The sequence below is a fragment of the Pelodiscus sinensis genome, chromosome 23 (genome assembly GCF_049634645.1).
Source record: "Pelodiscus sinensis isolate JC-2024 chromosome 23, ASM4963464v1, whole genome shotgun sequence".
NCBI classification, from domain to species: Eukaryota; Metazoa; Chordata; order Testudines; family Trionychidae; genus Pelodiscus; species Pelodiscus sinensis.
Window position 1 is genome coordinate 25,831,987 of NC_134733.1, and position 19,636 is coordinate 25,851,622.

At 43.7% G+C, this 19,636-nt stretch overlaps 1 protein-coding gene across 2 annotated transcripts; it reads right to left on the reverse strand.

The window, feature by feature from the left end:
• Positions 1–1,778: 1,778 nt before the first annotated feature.
• ERRFI1 (ERBB receptor feedback inhibitor 1) lies at positions 1,779–19,413 on the reverse strand. Of its 2 annotated transcripts, XM_075906384.1 has the most exons (5): positions 19,259–19,309; positions 11,796–11,898; positions 7,034–7,231; positions 6,547–6,623; positions 1,779–4,394 (listed from the first exon to the last, which is right to left on the reverse strand). In XM_075906384.1, exons 3-5 carry the CDS (start codon positions 7,153–7,155, stop codon positions 3,199–3,201), a joined length of 1,395 nt encoding a protein of 464 aa, XP_075762499.1. In that variant the 5' UTR covers positions 7,156–7,231; positions 11,796–11,898; positions 19,259–19,309; the 3' UTR covers positions 1,779–3,198. The 2 variants fall into 2 exon arrangements, with proteins under 2 accessions (XP_075762499.1, XP_006118026.2); XM_006117964.4 differs by lacking the exon at positions 11,796–11,898 and having other exon boundaries at positions 19,259–19,413.
• Positions 19,414–19,636: the final 223 nt, after the last annotated feature.

Here is a 19,636-nt window from a genome sequence, read left to right on the forward strand (position 1 = left end):
GCCAAGGGCTGGAATGACAAATTGCAGTAGTGCTGAGTGTGAGGAGATAGCCACTTTATTGAAGTTTAATCTTGATTTTGTATTTTGTTCATCTGAAAAGGCTCAAACCTTTCAGGAAGCAAAGTGCTTTAAGGAGAGACTTGAAAGATGAAGGCATGACAGATTGGGTTAGGGAGGGGTTTTCAGGCAGCTGGGCACACGTGGAACAAGGCCTGGAGACAGGAGTGGGAGGAGTACATGGGGGTTAGTCATGCAGCTTGGGTGGAGAGACAGAATGACGAGGTGGAAGCAAAAGGAGAAACATTTCTAGTGAAGTGACACCTATTAGGATACAGCCTGGCTGATCATCAGCACTGAAAACAGGTTGCAATTTAGCATTACAGCTGGTTTGTCAGGTGGGCAGGAAAATGTGAGAATGTGTCCTGTGTTGGAGCATGTGATTAAATATAGCTCCACTTTAATGATAGGCTGTAGTGGCAATTGCTAAACTCATACTCTGCCTCAGAGGAAACCACAAAAGCCTCAGTGCTCTCAGACTATGAAACCCAAGCACAGAAATAATGCTGAGATGACGTACTCCAGGAGATCTCAAACTAGTGGGGGGTGGAGGGGAGAAGAGTGAGCAGACTCACGTAGGTGGGCCCAGATCAGACACTAGGACTGGAAAAACAAGTGGTTTTTGATAGCCACTTGCCTTTCCTTTGGGTTCCCACAGCAACTCTCACTGCAGAGGACTAGAGGGACAGCACAAGCCTAGCATACATCTCTCCCCTGAACCACTGGATCTCAGTGAAGCTGCAAGTCCATATGTGACCAGCTTATGATGGCACCAAAGGTCCAAACTGAGTTGGGTGAGATTGTGGTTAAAATCATCATATCACCAGGACTACAGCAGTGGTGGGAATATTTATGAGGCGCTCATGCGGGGGTTGCCTGGAAGTCTCTCTAACCATAACTCTTAAATAATTGGCTTTTGTTGCAAAAATAAAAAGCCCTAAATGTGCAAGTTAAGCTCTCATGTAATACCAATGAACATGAAACCTACTTATCTTGAAATATCATTTGCCTACCACACAGGGTTATTTGGACTTAATAGTGGAAGTGCTCATATCACAAGATCATTAAGTCGAGGACTTGACCTGCACAATGCTGCCAAGCTTCTTTGCTACTGAGCAGAAAAGTTTGAGTAGAGCGTTCTCCTAGAGAGGAAAAAAAAAACCCACACATGCTTTCACCTACCCTTCCTCTACCGTAGAGTTTTTCAGGTCAGGACTCCTGCTGACCTCTCCTGTGCTTGCACAATGGATAGTTCACTGTGGGTGCTACCGGAAACAATAATAATAGGCTTACCAATCTTGTGCATCATGAATTTATGGCACATCTTATTGGTCAACACAGTAAGTTAGACACACACCCTACAAAAGGCTGGCAAAGCTACACAACCAAATGAAACAAGAACAGAAGATATGCAACTTCAATGCTGTAGGAACCTTAGCATTAGCTCAAAATTGCAGAAGTTAACCACTTCAGAGGGGTAGCCGAGTTAGTCTGTACAGGATAAACTTAAACAACAAATAGTATGGTAGCACTTTAAAGACTAACAAAACATTTAGATGGTGATATGAGCTTTTGTGGGCACAGCCCACTTCAGATGACTGGAGTGTTAACTGGGAAGTCTTAAAATGTAACATTGTTTGCATTTACACACTTTTTTTTAGAAAAAAAATCACACTGAAAACTAAAATGCATAAACCAAATAAATCAAGAAACACTACATGTATCATAAATAAGTATTATAACTTTATTAAATTCAAGACATAATATTCAAAATAAAACAGTGAATAAAATCCTTTTGTTCAATACTGTACACATGATGCAGAAATATCAGTGCATTTTCTATAGCATGTATTTCACCTTCATTTGTTTGTACTAAAACATAAAAGTAAGCTTTAAAATAGCTCAAATATCTCATTCAGCAGTTTAAACTGTAAACAGCTTGTTCATTTCTGTTAGGAGGAGAGCATTATAATAATGTACCTCCATTAACGAGCACCCCTCTCTTGTGCCTATCTATAATCGGATAAAAAAGTGAAAATATACATTAGCTGTGTCTTGTGCATAAGGGTTGCTTCTCACTGGATCTAAATGGAACAATGAGGCAGCCTAAGGAATAAAAAAACAGAAAGCAGCACTATCTGAAGCAAAGGGAGATGTGACTAACACAGTTGTAAATGGAATCATGTTTAATTTACCAAAAACCCAAAAGCCATACAACCAGAAAATACTGAACAGAAACCAGAACACAAGACCAGCTTGTGTTTTGTTTCTGTTTATAATACAGTCAGACATTTGTATACTAGATGGGCATGTAGTCATATCTCACAATTTACTAGCAATTTTTCCCTGTCAATCTTAGATCACTAACATGCATTCCTTGGACCCTTTATGGAGAGCGCAATGAGTGATGGTTAGCAGTAGCTGGTCCAAGTCTCTGTTAGGAAAATCTGCAGAATTCTGGCATGTGCCAGTTAGTGGGTGAAAGAATCCAAGAGGCACCATAAAAAATAAAGCAGAAGTCTAACCCCTGTTGGAAACTACTTCACTAAATTCTACCATATCCTACTAATTTTTCAAAATATTTGAAATATTAAAAACAGTTTCCAATTCACTTGCAAGTCTAAGTGGATGTCAATTTCCTTCAAGCCACAGCTTGGCACATGCTAGCTAAAGAGAACAGGATTTGTTCCCAGCAATACCATGTTCCACAAAATATTTTAAAATGCCAAGCCTAGCATTTTGGAAATGCCTGTGATATAAACAATACTGTACTGCATTTTCTTCCCTGACTTCAGTTTTCGACATCAAAACTGGATTTGTCTCTCAATATGCATTTACAAAATATATTACTCTAGGAATAGTGTATAACTGGCCAAAAAGGCTATGGTTACTCCACGTGTTTCCATCAACGCTTTACAGTCTTCAGTTACGCAGACCACAACAGGCTTAGTCCAAACGAACAATTCAGAGAGATATGCAGCATAAGATGACTTTACCATTGATACACCACTTTTCTGCTGAAATGGGAAGAATTCTACTACTTCATTATTTGAGAATCTTTCCTGGAATCTCAAAAAAATTTAGCAATGTGGTTAAGAGCTATTGCATCCTAATCAACTACTGTGACTTATGTTCACGAATCTAGGGAGAAACCACGTAAGACAGGTGTTTTCGTTTCATGTGGCCAACCATGTCCATTCTAGCTTTGGAGTCCTGCTTTGCTGGGGCAGAAGCTGTGGTGCAGTCACCAGCCCAGGACTTCACCTCTGGGTTTGAGCTGGTTTCTTCCACTTCTCTGAAAAACTTCTCATACTTGTCCAGATAGGGAGGCCTTTCGGGCAGCAGATAGTAGTGTGTTGAACTGGCCTTCTTACCATTTTCAATAATGGGAAGAATGCAAGGGAGCCTGTTTGCAGATCCCTCACTGTTTTGTCTTTGTAGCGCTTTGCTGCTGACATATTTTGGATCAGGGGCAAAGCTCTGTGTTGGGGGCATGACCCCATTGAGGTACAGTGGCAGACTTTTAGGGCTTGGTGTACGGGAATTGCTCCGTGATAAAGGTTCTCTGGGGGGCACTTTGGGAGGTCTGTCTTCATCACTGTATGCACTAGAAGTGACTTCTGCCGACCACCTTCTATAATCCGCTTTCAGTACCCGAGGTGGTATGGGAACCCTAGGGGGTACCTCTGGTTTGTCTTCATCGGAATTGGGAGAAGCCCTATTTAAGTGGCTATATAGCCTCACTACTGGTTTATTAAATGATCCAGCTGGCCCTGAATGAGACCTCCGCAAACGCCGATGCAGCTGTTGTGGAGGAGGACATGGTGTTTGAATACAACCATTTAAGTTAGTTGCAGAGTTGGCATCTTCTGTTTTAGGTCCTGCTGGGGCATCAAAATAGGCATAATTAATCTGTCCGCAGCCCCTAAAGCTCCGTCTACTTGGAGCGCTGGATTTAAAAGGAGAAAATCCACAATCATCTAACAAAAAGTCAGTGTCTGAACTGGTTAAAAATTCCACCTCTCTATCATCATCATCTGGAGAGAGGTCCTCAGAAATGGGCAGTGGAGGTAGTGGCCGGGAGCTGCGGTCATTGGAAGATGCACAAGAAAACTGAGGTGGCCCACTCTTCGTCGGTGTATGAGGTGGTGTCTCTTCAGAAACACCCCCCACAGTAACTGACAGTTGGCTGAAACTAGGAACAAGGTCTTCATGCTTTGAACTAAGTTGCTCACTTCTGGAACTAAGAGGAGATGGGCTGGATTTCTGAGGTGGGACCCTTACACAGCTTTCAGTAAAGCAATAGCCATTTGTTGATACTGGGTTTGAAGTATGCCCTAGGAGAGGAAAACAGAGTTAAGAATGTTTGTCTACCTCCCATTACCACCTGAACTTGTGACAGATGATCTAGCCATTCATTTGCTCCCAATTCAGCAATAGGAAAAATGCATCCTTAATACAGGCAGTCCCCGGGTTACGTACAAGATAGGGACTGTAGGTTTGTTCTTAAGTTGAATCTGTATGTAAGTCGGAACTGGCGTCCAGATTCAGCCGCTGCTGAAACTGACCGCCAGTTCTGACTTACATACAGATTCAACTTAAGAACTCCAAGCTTCCCCAAGTCAGCTGCTGCTGAAACTGATGAGCGCTGATTCCAGGAATCAGAGCAACTCTGCCTCGGGCTTCCTGTAGTCAGCGCTGGTCAGTTTCAGCAGCGGCTGACTTGGGGACGCCTGGGGCAGAGCAGCTGGGGTGCTGCTGGGTTGCTCCAGTAGCACCGCTCCTCGGCGCTACTGGACCAACCCAGCAGCACCCCAGCTGCTCTGCCCCAGGCGTCCCGATTCAGCCACTGCTGAAACTGACCAGCAGCGGCTGAATCAGGACCTGGGGCAGAGCAGCTGGGGTGCTGCCGGGTTGGTCCAGTAGTGCCCGGAGCGGGTGCTGCAGGACCAATCCGCAGCACCCCAGCTGCTCTGCTCCAGGGTCCAAAACAAAAGCCTGGTCTGCTGGGGGGGGGCACACTATCCGCACCCCCCCCCCCAGCAGACCAGGGACACGGGGAGCAGAGCAGCAGCGGCAGCAAAGCCTCAGAAGCGCGGGAACCCGCCCGGTGCCCCTGGTCTGCTGGGGACGGTCTCCAGCAGACCAGGGGCACCGGAGCAGCTTACGAACGGGGCTCTCTCGCCCCGGAGCTCGCAGGTAGCAATCCGCTACCTCGACCTCCGGGGCTAGAAAGCCCCGTTCGTAAGTGCGGATCCGACATAAGTCGGATCCGCGTAAGTCGGGGACTGCCTGTATATTAAAACTTTTAACTAGAGTAATCCTGAAACACCTGTATAACAATATGTTTATGAACAGACAGCTATTGGCCCATACACAGAAGCTTGCTATATGCAGCAGACTTCACAGCTTTTATCCTTGGAGGGAGAATATTCAACACCATGTAATTTATCTAAGACTTATATTTAACCAGTGCTCTAGTTAAATAAGAATTAGATACTCTGGGCACAACCGACATTAAAACAGCACTGTCTACACAATAGATGTTTTCGTGTATACTAATTTGCTCCAGCCACTTTCCAACTATTTTCACAGAATTCTATTCTTGAGAGCCAGTTTTGCTAAATATTTGACACTGAGCTTCTCATACAGTTGCCCTACATATTCTTTCCAGAACAAATAAAAGTATACTAGAGCAGTAGCAGTAGTTCCCAACCTTTCTTGAGCATACACACTCCTTTTTCAATCTGTTAAAATTTTATAGACCCTCCCCCAACGGAAGTGGCGCTAAGTGGTGGCCAGTATGTCCCTTGGTCTGCACTGCTTCCTGAGCTCCCGCCCCTCCCCACCCCCGCCCCCTGCTCATCCACAGAGGATACAGTGAGGGGACTCTCATGGCCAAAGGTAGCTCCTGCTCCAGCACTCTACCCTTCACTGAGCATAGAGCCTGGGGGTGGGGGGGAGGGAGGGGGGAGAGGAGGAAAGCAAAGAAAAGGAAAAGGAAGGCTAGGGCCCCACTGTGGGTCTGGGAGGGGGAGAGAGCTGGAGCATAAACAGCAGCACAGCTGGTGGCAGGACGACAGATGGTGCCTCCTGGAGTATCATGATCCCATCCGGAGGGCAGGTGGCAGCGTGCATATGGCTGATTGTGAATGGTGAGCCCAATATGAGAATCACTTGGCAGAAAGTCCCAGTCCTGTAGTGGGCCCAATCCTTACTTTTCTTTTCTTTTCCTAAACTTTCAGTGGACCCCCTACAGTATCATCGCAGACCACCAGGGGTCCGCTGACCACAGGTTGGGAACCAATGTACTAGCGAACAAGTCAGAAATGCATTGGAAGCAAGCCAAAATAGTGTTCAAGTTCTGTCACTAGAGGGCAGTCTGATATCTAAAAATCAGAAAGTCTCTATTGCAGATATTAAAACGGGACAGATTTTCTTCAAAACCACTTCCACACATTTAAACCAATGTATCCCAAGCATACATACCAACAGATGTACAGTGTTGCTGTACTGATGGATTCAGATTGTATGCCATCGCTATAGGGTCCATGTTAAATAAAGTACTGAAAAGGAAAAAAAATATTCTCAGTCAGGCTATGTCTAGATTATGGGGTTTTTGCGTGATATTGGAGTATCCCGCAAAAACCTCGCTGCATTCAAGGAATGTGTTTGCTCTTCTGCTTTTTTCATGGAAGAGCAAATGCACTCTTCCGAGGAGCCCTGTATACCTTGTTTCACAAAGCATAAGGGCTCTGCTGAAAAAGGAGGCTTTTCCGCTATTTGGCCCCGTCTAGCCTGGACCAAATGGCAGAGACGCCACTTCTGGAAAAAAGGAGTGCAATTTGTGTAGCTTTTTCCGATAAAGCCCTGTAGTCTAGACCTAGGGTAAGTGAACCATGAACAAGCACCAATACCACTGATTGTGTGTACCTGTCACATACATGATAAGAACTCAAATCCATATGCAACTTACTTTTCAAACCCGTCATGGCTGCTCCAGCAAGCTTTCAGGCTCCCCATGTCTTGGCCATTATGGAGAAATCTAGTCTTTAATGGAACTCTTAACTCCTGAGCAGCAACTCCTGCAGTTGACATTGTGCCTTGTGCTTTGCAATTCCCCCAAACTTTAGAAATCCACAGTTCTCGCCAGGTGTCCTGCAGCTTTCATGCCCTTCAGAAAAGAGGATAGTAAGTACCACTAAAAACAAATGAGAGAGAGTGTCCCATTTAAAATGCCACCCAACTCTTTGAATTACAGTGACACCTTTGTGTGAGGGTCCCTCTGACCCAAACATCTTCTGAAAAAGAAGAAATATTTCACACATTGGAAGTGTTTGCACTTCTGTTTCTGGGACAGTAACCACAAATCCAATAATTAGAATAAGTTCTGTAAAGTTTGGGGGGGAGGGGGACACATCAACCCAAAGACTTTCAATTTCCGTACAACTGGTGTTCAATACAGTTTTATGCCAGCAAAGTCAGACTGTGCATACAGACCAATAGTTACTAAGGCACACCAATTTTGCCAAAACATGCAAACACTTGTGTCACACTGTATTAGACAAATCTCCCTCTGTATTACTGTGATAAGGAGTTACTTTGCCAAGGGTTTTAACCTAAAAGGAAGCCAAAGCACAACAGCCACACTTCAAAGATAATCCTGTCAGAGTCATTCTGATAGATTGAGTATAAAGTGACTGCTTAAATAAAACACAAAAACAAAAAGCCCTTCAAGTGTTAACTACTAGAAATTCATTTGCCAGTCACACAAGGTTTCCGCTTCATGCATCATCTCAACATTCCAAGCTATTGTGTTGAGCAAATCTAAACAAAATAGAGTCATCCTTTTCTACTGAGGCTTGTTTTGAATGTGTGCACAATAGTTTAGGAGGCGCATTCACAATGGGAAACAGATGTTCTGGCAAACATTTGAAATTCATTTAGAAGTTGTAACCTATGGAATATGTTGCTTTTACAAGTAACCCCCCAAAAAAGTTAATGGAGATTGCCTATCTCCTAGAACTGGAAGGGACCTTGAAAGGTCATCGAGTCCAGTCCCCTGCCTTCATAGCAGGACCAAGTACCATCCCAGACAAATTTTTGCCCCAAATCCCTAAATGGACTCCACAAGGATTGAACTCACAACCCTGGGTTTAGCAGGCCAATGCTCAAACCACTGAGCTATCCCTCCTCCCAGAAGCAGAGACCACTGACACGTAAGATTGAATCAAGTCTGCGCTACAGCCTTAGCTGAGAGCCAAGCTGGCTTTTAAGCTCACTCAATAGCAAGTTAGAGAAATGGTCAGAGGTAAACAGGATGAGGTTTAATAAAGAGAAATGCAAAGTGCTCCACTTAGGAAGAAACAATCAGTTCCATACATACAATATGGGAAGCGACTGTCTAGGAAGGAGCATGGCGGAAAGGGATCTAGGGGTCATAGTGGACCACAAGTTGAATATGAGTCAACAGTGTGATGCTGTTGCAAAAAAAGCAAACATGATTCTAGGTTGTATCAACAAGTGTGTTGTAAGCAAAACTCGTGAAATCATTCTGCCGCTCTACTCTGCACTAGTTAGGCCTCAGTTGGAGTACTGTGTCCAGTTCTGGGTGCCACATTTCAAGAAAGATGTGGAGAAATTGGAAAGGGTACAGAGAAGAGCGACAAGAATGATTAAAGGTTTAGAGAACATGACCTATGAAGCCAGGCTTCATGAACTGGGCTTGTTTAGTTTGGAAAAAAGAAGATTAAGGGGGGACATGATAGCGGTTTTCAAATATCTAAAAGGGTGTCACAAGGAGGAAGGAGAAAATTTGTTCCTCTTGGTTTCTGAGGACAGGACAAGGAGTAATGGGCTTAAAGTGCAGCAGGAGAGGTTTAGATTGGACATTAGGAAAAAATTCCTAACTGGCAGGGTGGTCAAATATTGGAATAAATTGCCAAGGGAGGTGGTGGAATCTCCCTCTCTGGAGATATTTAAGAACAGGTTAGACAGACATCTGTCAGGGATGGTGTAGATGGAGCTTGGTCCTGCCTTGAGGGCGGGGGGCTGGACTCGATGACCTCTCGAGGTCCCTTCCAGTCCTATTATTCTATGATTCTAATAGAGGCACATGGCTTTAGCCCTTAAGGTCACAGGTTCAATCCCACCTGCCAATGATCTGTGTCTCTTGACTTTACACACTTTTACTTGTGTGAACCCAGCTAGTCTCTCCCCAGTGTCTAAAAGATCAGCTGTACATTCTGGACATTGGAGAAACTGCAGCTCAGTGAAACAAAACTGCATAAAGTGAGAAGGATTAAACAGAACAAGGCAGGGGAACCTCAGTCTACTCACCCAAATACAGAGACTAAACACCCTCAAATGACTTGAGCAGCCACTGTACAAGTCAGGGCAAAATAAAGAGAGATTTTACTGAACAGGATTATTGCACATCTCTGGGTACCTGAAAGGAAATTCTTTCCAAAAAATAAAGCCAGACCTGGGTTTGGGACCAGATCATTCTCTGGCATGCTTTAAGGGATTAAATACTCTGTACTATTGGTTAGCTTGGCTCTCCCCTGCCATTCATCATTCCACTCTCTAGAACAGTGTTTCTTAAACTTTAAGACCAAGGAACACCAAACAATATTTTTTTTTAATGGGAAAGACCAAATTTTTTTTGTTAAGAAAAAAAAGGACGCTCTTTAAGGGTGGCCATTCCCCAAGGAAAAGTTGAGAAAAAAGAGGCTTGTCCCTTTAAGGGCAGCCATTTTAAAACTGTTCTTTCTGCAGCACACCTCCGACTGCCTCGTAGCACACCGGTGTGCCGCAGAACACACTTTAAGAAACACAGCTCTAGAAAGCATGGGTAAGGCTTTGTCTATGCTTTAAACTGGAAGTGTGGCCATGGCATGATCATTGGGAGCGAGAGCTCCCAGGGTTTTATGTATATCCCCTCCATGAGGAGGGGCAGCTGTAGCCTGGTGCACACCAGTGCTTTACATCAGTGTTTCTCAACTTTTTTTTTTTTAAATAAAGTACCCCTTAAAAAATTGGAAGTATCCCCAGTACCTACGGTTTTCAAACAATTTTTTTCTCTATCATTGTAACACATGTGTTTAAACAACTTAGTCATCACTGGGCAGGCGATGACATTTTTTGGGGGTAAAAAGTACAAAAATAATAAAGTGCTGTGTGGCAAGGGTCCCTCTTCTCCAAGCCACTACTGGGGTTTTGCAGCAGGTCTCAGTGGTAGGGAGCCCAAGCCAGGGGTCCACAGGCTCCCTCCCCTGCTGCCTTTACCTAATGCTGGTCCAACTTGTTCTCTCCCTTTCTTCCTCTCTGCCTCTCCACCACCTTCCTTTCATCCTCTCACTCCTCTCTCCAGCCTCCAACTGATGAGGCTTTTAAAGGCCCTCAGAGAGACAGCAGAGAAGTCAGCTGGCCCCAATTTGCCTGAGCCAGCTCCCTCCCAGCTGCACCTAATTGTGCTGCAGTTCTCTGCTTTTCTAACAGGAGTTTTTCCCTTTTGGGCTGCCTTTTCTTCTCTCTGCAGCAGCTCCCTGGCCTGACCCTGTCACAGCTGTAAAACTTAAAACAAAAATTCAGTTTTCTCCAAATTTCAGTTGTGTTGATGTAGCCCCCTCTGACTTCTCTTGAGTACCCCTAAGGGTACTCGTACCACTGGCTGATAACCACTGCTTTATAGCACCATAACTCACTACACTTGGGGGTGTTTTTTCACACCCTTTAGCCAGAAAGTTACAGCGTTGTAAAGTGCGAGTACAGACTTTGCCTAAGAATAAGTAAGGAGCCTACCCGTTCTTTAGCGAAAGACAGTTTGTGCCCAAGAAAAACAATTCAGGAGTGATAATGTGTTCTTCTATACTGATAAATTAACCTCTCGGTTCCTGTTACATTGCAAGAGGGAGGGTACACAGCCATCTGCAGCTGTAGGGGCACGTAGTGCTCAAACCTAAATATGGATCAAGGCAAGCTCTGCAGAGGTTTAACTCTTCTTGCTGCTAAATGGGCAACAAATATATTTTCTCTGCTTCAGTTTCCTCAAGTGTAAAATAGGGGGAAAATACGGATTATTCTTCCTCACAAACGTGAGGAGGATGAACGTCTGAAAAATATATTGAGACTGTACACAGAGATGTTTGTAACTCTTGATGAGAGTCAATAATAAAAGACAAGACAGCATGGCGTTTTTACAAACCATAAATAACCATGTTTATTTTTGCACCAACACAGTCAATGCAAGTGTTGGTGGTTTCTTTCTTTCTTCCTTCCTCAACCCAAGTGTTTTAGACATGATGCAAAAATTGTGATGGGAGAACATCAACTTTTCTGGATTAGTGGAAGACTGAAACTCTGCCATTTTTTCCTATGGCAGCATTTCACCATGGTCTTAAACTATTTCAGCTTTTCTAGTTCAATAGAAAATATATATATTAAAAAAAGAGAACAAACTTAACTATGAGACATTACAATGAAGTATTTTTAGCTTTATCCAATTCATTCATAAACTATTAAATGAAGTTAGACACACTCCTAAAAAGGGAAGCTAGGATAAATACAAATATTGTATTTACATAATTTGTTTTTTTTAAAATAAGCCAATTTAAAATTAAATTTCAAATTATGAAAACAAAGGAAGGAAATATACAAAAACTAAGCAGTACATCTTCACAGCCACATATTAAAGAAAAATTATACTACTAAATCAGTACAAAACACTGGCTAAGTACCTCTTCTGCAACTGGAGAGAATATTTTCTTCATTTCAGTTTATTCAACTAGTCAGTTCAATGATTAATTTGGGAGGTGAAAAAGCAGGAAATTTTTCTTTAATCTATAATCAAGAGGAGGTGAAAGGATGAGATCGACTAGTTCTAAAGTTCTGAAGGACATAGTGACCTGAAGCCATTTCACTTTATTAATGTTTCCTTTGTTGAATAAATCAAATCAATGTGCAAAAAAAGGTGTATAAACAGCATTTTAAATTGAATTCCAATTTCTCTACAAATAGAACTCGACACAAATCAGAAGAAAAAACCTGTAGAAATTCACTGTTTTCTAATAAAATATAAAAGCTATTCGCCTGAATAAAATGTGTTAAGCTAATAGAATTGCTTAAATAAACTTGCAGAGCTACAGTGTATGCTCCTGGTTAACAAGAAGTACAAAGTTAAGTGTAAAGGCTAAATGTATTTCTAAATCAACATTTTAAGTTATCATGCAATAAGATAAAATTTTCTTTAGGAAGTACATGTATATGTAACTCCAGAAAGTTATGAAAGGCTTTCCATCAGCTGATACATAGCAAATGACTTAAAGATGTGAGACACCAGTTAAAATATTAACCTTTCGTTCTTTCAGTTGTAGTATAAGCACAGACAGGGTTATCTACGATGGGTCTGAGACTGAAGTAGGACACTGAGCCTCCAACTCATGTAGCATTAAAGACTGACATTAATTTGTGCCATTTCATATCACACTGAACCAGTGTCCTCAACAAGAATGTTTGTTCTGATTGGAGTTTGACTGCTTATGACATGAAGCTGGGTCAGCATTTTAAGTTTTCACTTGCTGCCTAGAGGACGGGTAAGAGCTCAATTTATTACATATTTCATACTTAAATTGTTAGAAGTGGCAAGAATTAGTAAATGCAATTTAAAAATAATCCATAGGCTAAAATTCTCTTAGTGGGTCAAAGCATTCACACTAGGGATGTTAAGGACTAGTCGACTATCTGATAAGCATTCTCCCCCCACCCCAGACAGAGGCAGCAAAGGGGGCGGAGGGGTGCTTCAAAGTGGCAGCTCCGCACAGCTGAGCAGGGGACCAGCTGTGCGGTGCTGCCCCCTTAAAACGCCAAGGAGCCTATGGTCAGTTGGGGACTCCTGAGCTAACCCTAGGTTTGGAGCAGAATTTCCCCAGAAATTTCATCGACTAGTCAATTAACCACAATTTAACATCCCTAATTCACACACTGTGTGATTTATTCCAGTGATCTTCCACCTTATTGTGCTTAACTGGCAAGACCATAAAGGCAGGCCTGTTACAGTATAAAAAAATGAAAGATGAGATAGGAAGTAGACTGGTGTTTTAAAAGTTGAAAGCACATGCAGAGAGCCTGCTCTGGTTATGTGAAAAAGCCTGGAGGGATTCTAGGAGAACCAACCTCCACCTGCATCCATGCCAAAACCACTAGTGGCAATTAGTGTGTCAACCTCCTAAAATACTGTCTAGATCTCATGAGTGATTACACAACTATGGCTTGCTTTGAAATCTCCTTGGAATTCTAAGTTGCCATTTCAATAGACAAATATTATATTCAACTCCTACGTTCTTTAAGTAGCAGGAAAGAAGCAAAAAAGGACAACATAACTGGCATGCTCTCCTTTATAGGCTGAGCCTCTCTAGTCCGGCATTCTCTAGTCTGGCATGATTTTAGTTAGCTGGATGTCCACTTAGCATGGGTGTGGCCAAGGCTTCCCACAGTTCCATAAAGTTTGTTTACAGATGCCAGTCCTGGTTCTCATTGTTCTGTGCTGTTATTTAGCTCTATGTTTACCCCAAAATGTCTTCTAAGAACCTAGTAAGCAGTGAAGTGTTGTATCCTGAGTCTAAATAGTTCAGGCTACTATTTAAAAATACATAGCAAATTGTTTAGCATTGGTCTCAGAGGGGTAGTCATGAGGTCTGTAATTAAAAACAACAACAAAAAACCCTACAAAAACTTAAATAGTATCCTGAGCTTTTGTGGGCACAACCCACATATTTGTCATCTGAAGAAGAGGATTGTGCCCACAAAAATTCATGATACTATTTATATATTCTTGTTAGTCTTTCAGGTGCTACAAGACCATTGTTTTTTAAGTTTGCTTAGCATTGTAAACTTGAAGCTTAAAGAACCCTGAAGCTGAGACAGCTGCAATAACTCTTGATTTTTGATGATCTACTCAATTTCAGAGGGATAGCTGTGTTAGTCTTTAACTTTAAATATAACAAGTCCTGTAGCACCTGAGAGACTAACAAATATATAATGGACTTTACCAATGAAAGCTTGTAATACAATGTATTTGTTAGTCTCCAAGGTGCCACGGTACTGCTCATCTATATCTTCAATAAGGTTATGAAAGACTATGTATTTGAAAAAACAGGATTCTTCATGAATTTGTAACATCAAATTGCAGTACAAATTCATTTTACCAAGTTGGTGTGAGCAGGGCCGGACTAAGGGGTGGGCAAGCCGGGCAGCTGCCCGGTGTGCCAACCGATGGGGGGCACCTGATGGCATCTGTAAGGGGTGCGCGGCGTCCCTTATAGCTGCCATCAGGCAGCACTGCACCTCCGCCCCCATCCCTGCGGTGCCGGCTACCGGTGCCCTTCCCCCCCCCGGTCGTGGGGCCCTGCATGGCCAGGTGCTGTGCGCAAGCGGCAGTGGCCGGGCCGGACAGCTCATGCACCAGCAGCTGGCCAGGCAGCACAGCGCAGCGCATGCGCCATGTGCCCCGGGGACGGGCCTGCACACCCTGGCCCAAGGCGCCAAAATGGCTTGGGCCGGCCCTGGGGGGTGAGACCATCAGTTATCACATGACAATTACTGGGTTTGTGCAATCTTTATGAGGCTGCAGCCATTTTTTTTTGAAAGCTAGGGAATATTCAAATATCACATTTGTTTATTTATCGGCATTTGTCAGGCAATCACCACCACAATACTCAAATCATGCTGATCTGCACAGAAGACTAAACTGTGCCTTAAGGTTGCACCGCACGTAATGGAATTGGATGCATTTTGCAGTGAAAACTGGTGAGTGCCTATACAAAATCTGGATAGGGATTATACATACCTCTCTGTGATGCCAGCTAAAGATGCATCCATCTACTACACATTCTTAGAAAGGAAAAAGGTCTATTTTAAAGCAGTAAAACACACACATTTTTATGTTCTTAACCTAATGTTTCACATCTTGCCACCATGTACCATTACCGAATCTCAGAAGCAATTCATAGGAGGGGCACATTTTTGTCATACAAGTCATCTGTTCAGCTAACTCTTCCTTATTTGACAATATGATGCAATTTCCTCCTATAATATACTTGTAGAAGGAGATTTCTCTTATTTTGGAATGATTGCTAACCCTTTGAGCTCTTAACCTTTAACCATTCAGATCCCAATTAAATATTATCTATAGGCTTTCTAAAGCCTAATTTATTTCCTTAAATTCATGACATACCATAATTAGGCTTTGAAAGTCAAGTTTCTTTCATGGTCATTATATAAAATTTTGTTTGGTAATAAAGTTGGTCCCTTCCAGTCCTATTATTCTATGATTCTATGAAAGGCAAAAGCACCTAACAAATGCTAAGAAACTCATGTTTGGCAAACAATCTTAAGAACATGGCTTGTCTAAAACCATTTGTTTTAGACATTAATTTTATCTTATTTGTAGAGCATGGTAAGTGTGCTCAGTGGTTTTCAGATTAGCAACACAGTCCCTAATATCACAGTTGCAATTTAAATCACATGGTACTTTAAAGGATTGAATTTTCAGACCTTGGTCACCTATTTAGATTTTTTAACTGTGGGCATCAATCTTTAGGAACATTAAACAACAACAAAAAACAGACTTATCAAAATATGTTGGATAACCCTTGGATACACTGATCTCCCAAGTAGGGATGTGAATGGTTAACCCGTAAGCCTCACCCTTAATGGTTCCAGTTAACCAGTAGGGACTGGAGCAGCCTAGAGCAGCTTCAGCCTGCCGCAAGCAGGGACTGCTCTGGCCAGCTTGACCAGCTCATGCCTTCTGAGAGGAGGGGGTAGGGAGCTCCAGCCCAGCCTGTCTACAGCAGCCACCTCACCCAGCCCCTCTTTAATTGGCTAACCGGTTAAACATAATATTTAACCAGTTAACCAATTAAACAGGATTTTACATCCCTACCCACAAGCACTTTCTGACCCAGATTAGGCTCAGTCTCAAAAAGCTTCATGGAGGAATCACGGTTTTAGAGAAGGGATTGAGTGAGGTTGCACACAAATAGTCCGTTCAAAGCAAAAAAGGGCAGCAAGTAGAGTGATGACGACGACAAAGGAATAAATAGCTTGAAAAGAGATGAACAGTAGGTAGAAATAAAAGCAGAGAGAAGGAAGTGGAGTTGTACAGAAACTTAAATTTGTGGCTGAAAAAATGCCAAGTTATGTGGCAAAGCTGCTGTTATTTCTTCAATACTCTAGCTTAAGTGACTGCTACTGCTCCCATTGGGGGCCATGGGTAGCTGGGTGATCAAAACTGCATTTGGGGGTACTTGCAAATTGCAGACTAAAAACTTACAATGAAGTAGTGAAATGACTGCCCTGCTTCTGCTTGTTAGATTTCAGACTCATGCTCAGCCTTGGTGTGTATGGTTCCCAACCTTTCCCCAATTATTGTGCCCCCCTTCCAGAGTTCGATTTCAGTTCTGGGAGCCGGGCTCAGGCTTTGGCTTCAGCATGCATCTTAGCTTCGTGAGGTCCCTGCTTGCCTTCCCCTACTGCCAGCCCTGCACTTGCAACCCCTTGCCTAAACCCACCCTCAAGTTGAGAAATATTGGATGTACTATATAGAGCTGGATAGGTAAGTCATTCCCTGCATGACATTTTCATTTTTACTGACTTAACTAATGCTGGTTATGTAGTCTATTGTGAAACTAAGCAGCCATCTAGATGAGTTGATATACCTGCCAGAAGACCTTGTACCACATATAGCATGATATAGTATGAAATCTTACAGTGGATATAGCCAACTTGCATTTAAAAATAAGATATACCACTTAATGCATAACAGGCTCAAATTCTAACAACTAAATAACTACATTACATTTGAGAAATTCCACCTTATAGTATCAGAACATTCAAAATTAAGAGTTTTCGCTTCTACAATACGCTGAGAAGGAGGAAAGGTGATGGTTCTGAGTCAAAACTTCTCAAGTTTCTCCTCCCCCCAAAGAAAAATGTTAAAGTCCTAATAGAAACCTGTCAGCTTTCTGTCCAAAGCCCACTTGATGAAAAGCTATTGTCTGTCCTTTAATCAAATGGGCTTTGTGGCCTCCTTTCTGTAAGAAGGCAAAAAAGGTCTGACAGAATATTTTTTAACTAAGCCTGCTTGTTTTGCTACTTGAGACACGCAGACCAAGTCTGTCCTGGAGGACACAGTGGTGCTAGGTGAACTACTAAAATATTACAAGAGACTAAAAGTGGGGAGACTGACTATTTAAAACGTAGAATTTGTGTTTGTTTTTCCTACTACCTTTTTTAACTCCTGTGTCTGTTCAGCACTTAGGACAAAGGCTGCCTTTGTCAAAGATTCACTCCCCTCCCCCTTCAATTAATGTGTAGGAGTTCACAATAAGCACCTGAGGCAAACCCCTACTCCCTGCCTCTCTGTGCCAAGATTAGGAAAGTTAGATTCAACATTCCTAAGCTTTTCAAAAGGTGAAGACAAACAGAAAGGAGCTTGGCTTTTTTCAGACCTTCTTCCCATATTAAAGGTGGCAAAAGAAACAAACCATATGTGCACCCTCCCCCCAAAACCAAACAAGAGAGATCATCTTTAAAAGACTTCAATATTGTTGTGGCATTTAAATACTGATTAGAAGAACACAGAAATAGTGCAAAGAATGCCTCTGAATATTAGTGCGCATCCTTCAAACACATTATCATGGAATGACAAAGATTCAAAAATCTGTCACTGGCTTTGTCCCTCAAGAGTCTTTGCAGGTAAGGATGATATATTAGATGGCAGACTAGATATAACAGATCATGGTTATATTACTACTAAGAACTGTGCATCTATGGATAAGTGACATGAGACCACTGAAGTTTCAAAGCACTATACGCCATTTCTGATTAGTGTAATGTGCATTCACAGGAAGTGTACAGAATGAAAATATATGACAAAGTGACCAGTGCCGTCATTGGTTTTGGACATTAAAACTGTCTATTTTGAAAAAGCCATGAGCCCATATTAACAACTAGAGTGATCAAGAAAACATAAGTAATCTTAAATTAGTGTGCAAAAAGAAACATCTGAACCCACAATATGCTTTCAGTTTATTTAAATATTAACATCAGTTAGAAGGAAAAGAAGTTGCTACTAAGCAATCTGATTGGGGGGGCAGAGGAAGGGAGGAGAATTGTGGTAGAGTTGTAACACCTTCTGAAAACGAGCACGTAAAAGAAAAATCAGACCCATAACTAGGCCACATTAAAGTGTGCTGCAATGCATTAGACAATAAATGTGAAGTATAACTAGGTTTTATAAAGCTAATTTTCAATAAAAAAGCACGCAGCTTCCTTTCTGTGGTGCTTACAGAGTGTGTGCGCCTGTGCAGGGTTTCCATTGTACTTTTTCCCTTTAATTTCTATAGCTAGTCGTCAAGTGCACGTTCATGTCAAGCCCTACCTTCTACTTTAGTTACTAGCTTTCAAACAAACAAAAACAACGGACTATCTTTTTGGGGTCAGTGTCTTCCTTCTACCAGAAGATTTTGTTAACGTGTCAACATTGTAGGACGCCGAAGGGGGGCCTGAGTGCGGGGGTAACACGTTACTCACCTCAGGAGTCACGGTGACTCCAAAGTTAGGGTGCTTAAAGGATCCTAGCTTAGAACTGGAACTGGTATAGACTGCGTATGTTACTCCTTGCGAAAGGCACCGCCTTGGCACCAGGCACCGTCTACACACACTCGCGCATCGACTATGAAACCAGGTTCAAGAATAAGCCTTTAAGGACGGTCCCCGTTCGCAAAGCCCGGTCCGCAGTTAACCTTTGCGCCAGGGCGGCGGGACGCGGGGGGGGGGGCGCGCTGCAGACCGCGCAGGGGGCATCTCCCGTGGGCCACGCGCGTGCTAGTGTGCGAGCCAAGCCATGTTTACCGCTTGGGCCTCCGCCCGGGACTCCAGCCCGCCCTGTTTCGTGCACAAAGGGCGGGAGAGCGAGCGCAGAGCCCACACGCCCTCCCCGAGCCCGGGCTCGGCTCGGCCTGGGGCCCCGCAGCGGGGCTCCGGGAGCCGTCGGACACTCCGGCCCGGCCCGCGGCTGCCCCGCGCAGGGACCCCCGCCAGCCCCGGCTCCTCACCGGCCTTCCCCGCGGGGGCACCGTGCGGCCGGGCCCGGCTGTCATAGCAACGAGCACTTCTCCGCCCTCCGCGAACCACTCACCCAGGCGGCACCCCGGCTCCGCATAGCCCTGCCCGGCGCGAGGAACTGCGCGTGCGCCGCACCAAACCCACTGGGGCCTGCCAACGAGCACCAAGTCAATGGTGCGAACAGCGCACTCCCACGGTTCTTATACTGGTGGGCGGGGCCACGCCTGGAGGCCTGGCCCCCTCCAGAGACAACCTTAAAGGGGCGATGGTGCCGCATGAGGCGGAGCTATTCCGAGGCAAGCTGAGGTGGCCGTGAGGCTCGCAGTGCGCGAGACAGGGACACGCCCGCATGTGATTGGCCATTGGCACGTGTAGCTTCGTGAGCGGGCGCGGGGGGTTGCCGTGGTAACGGCGCTTCGCTTGCCGGCTGGCCCAGAGCCTGGCCTCGCGC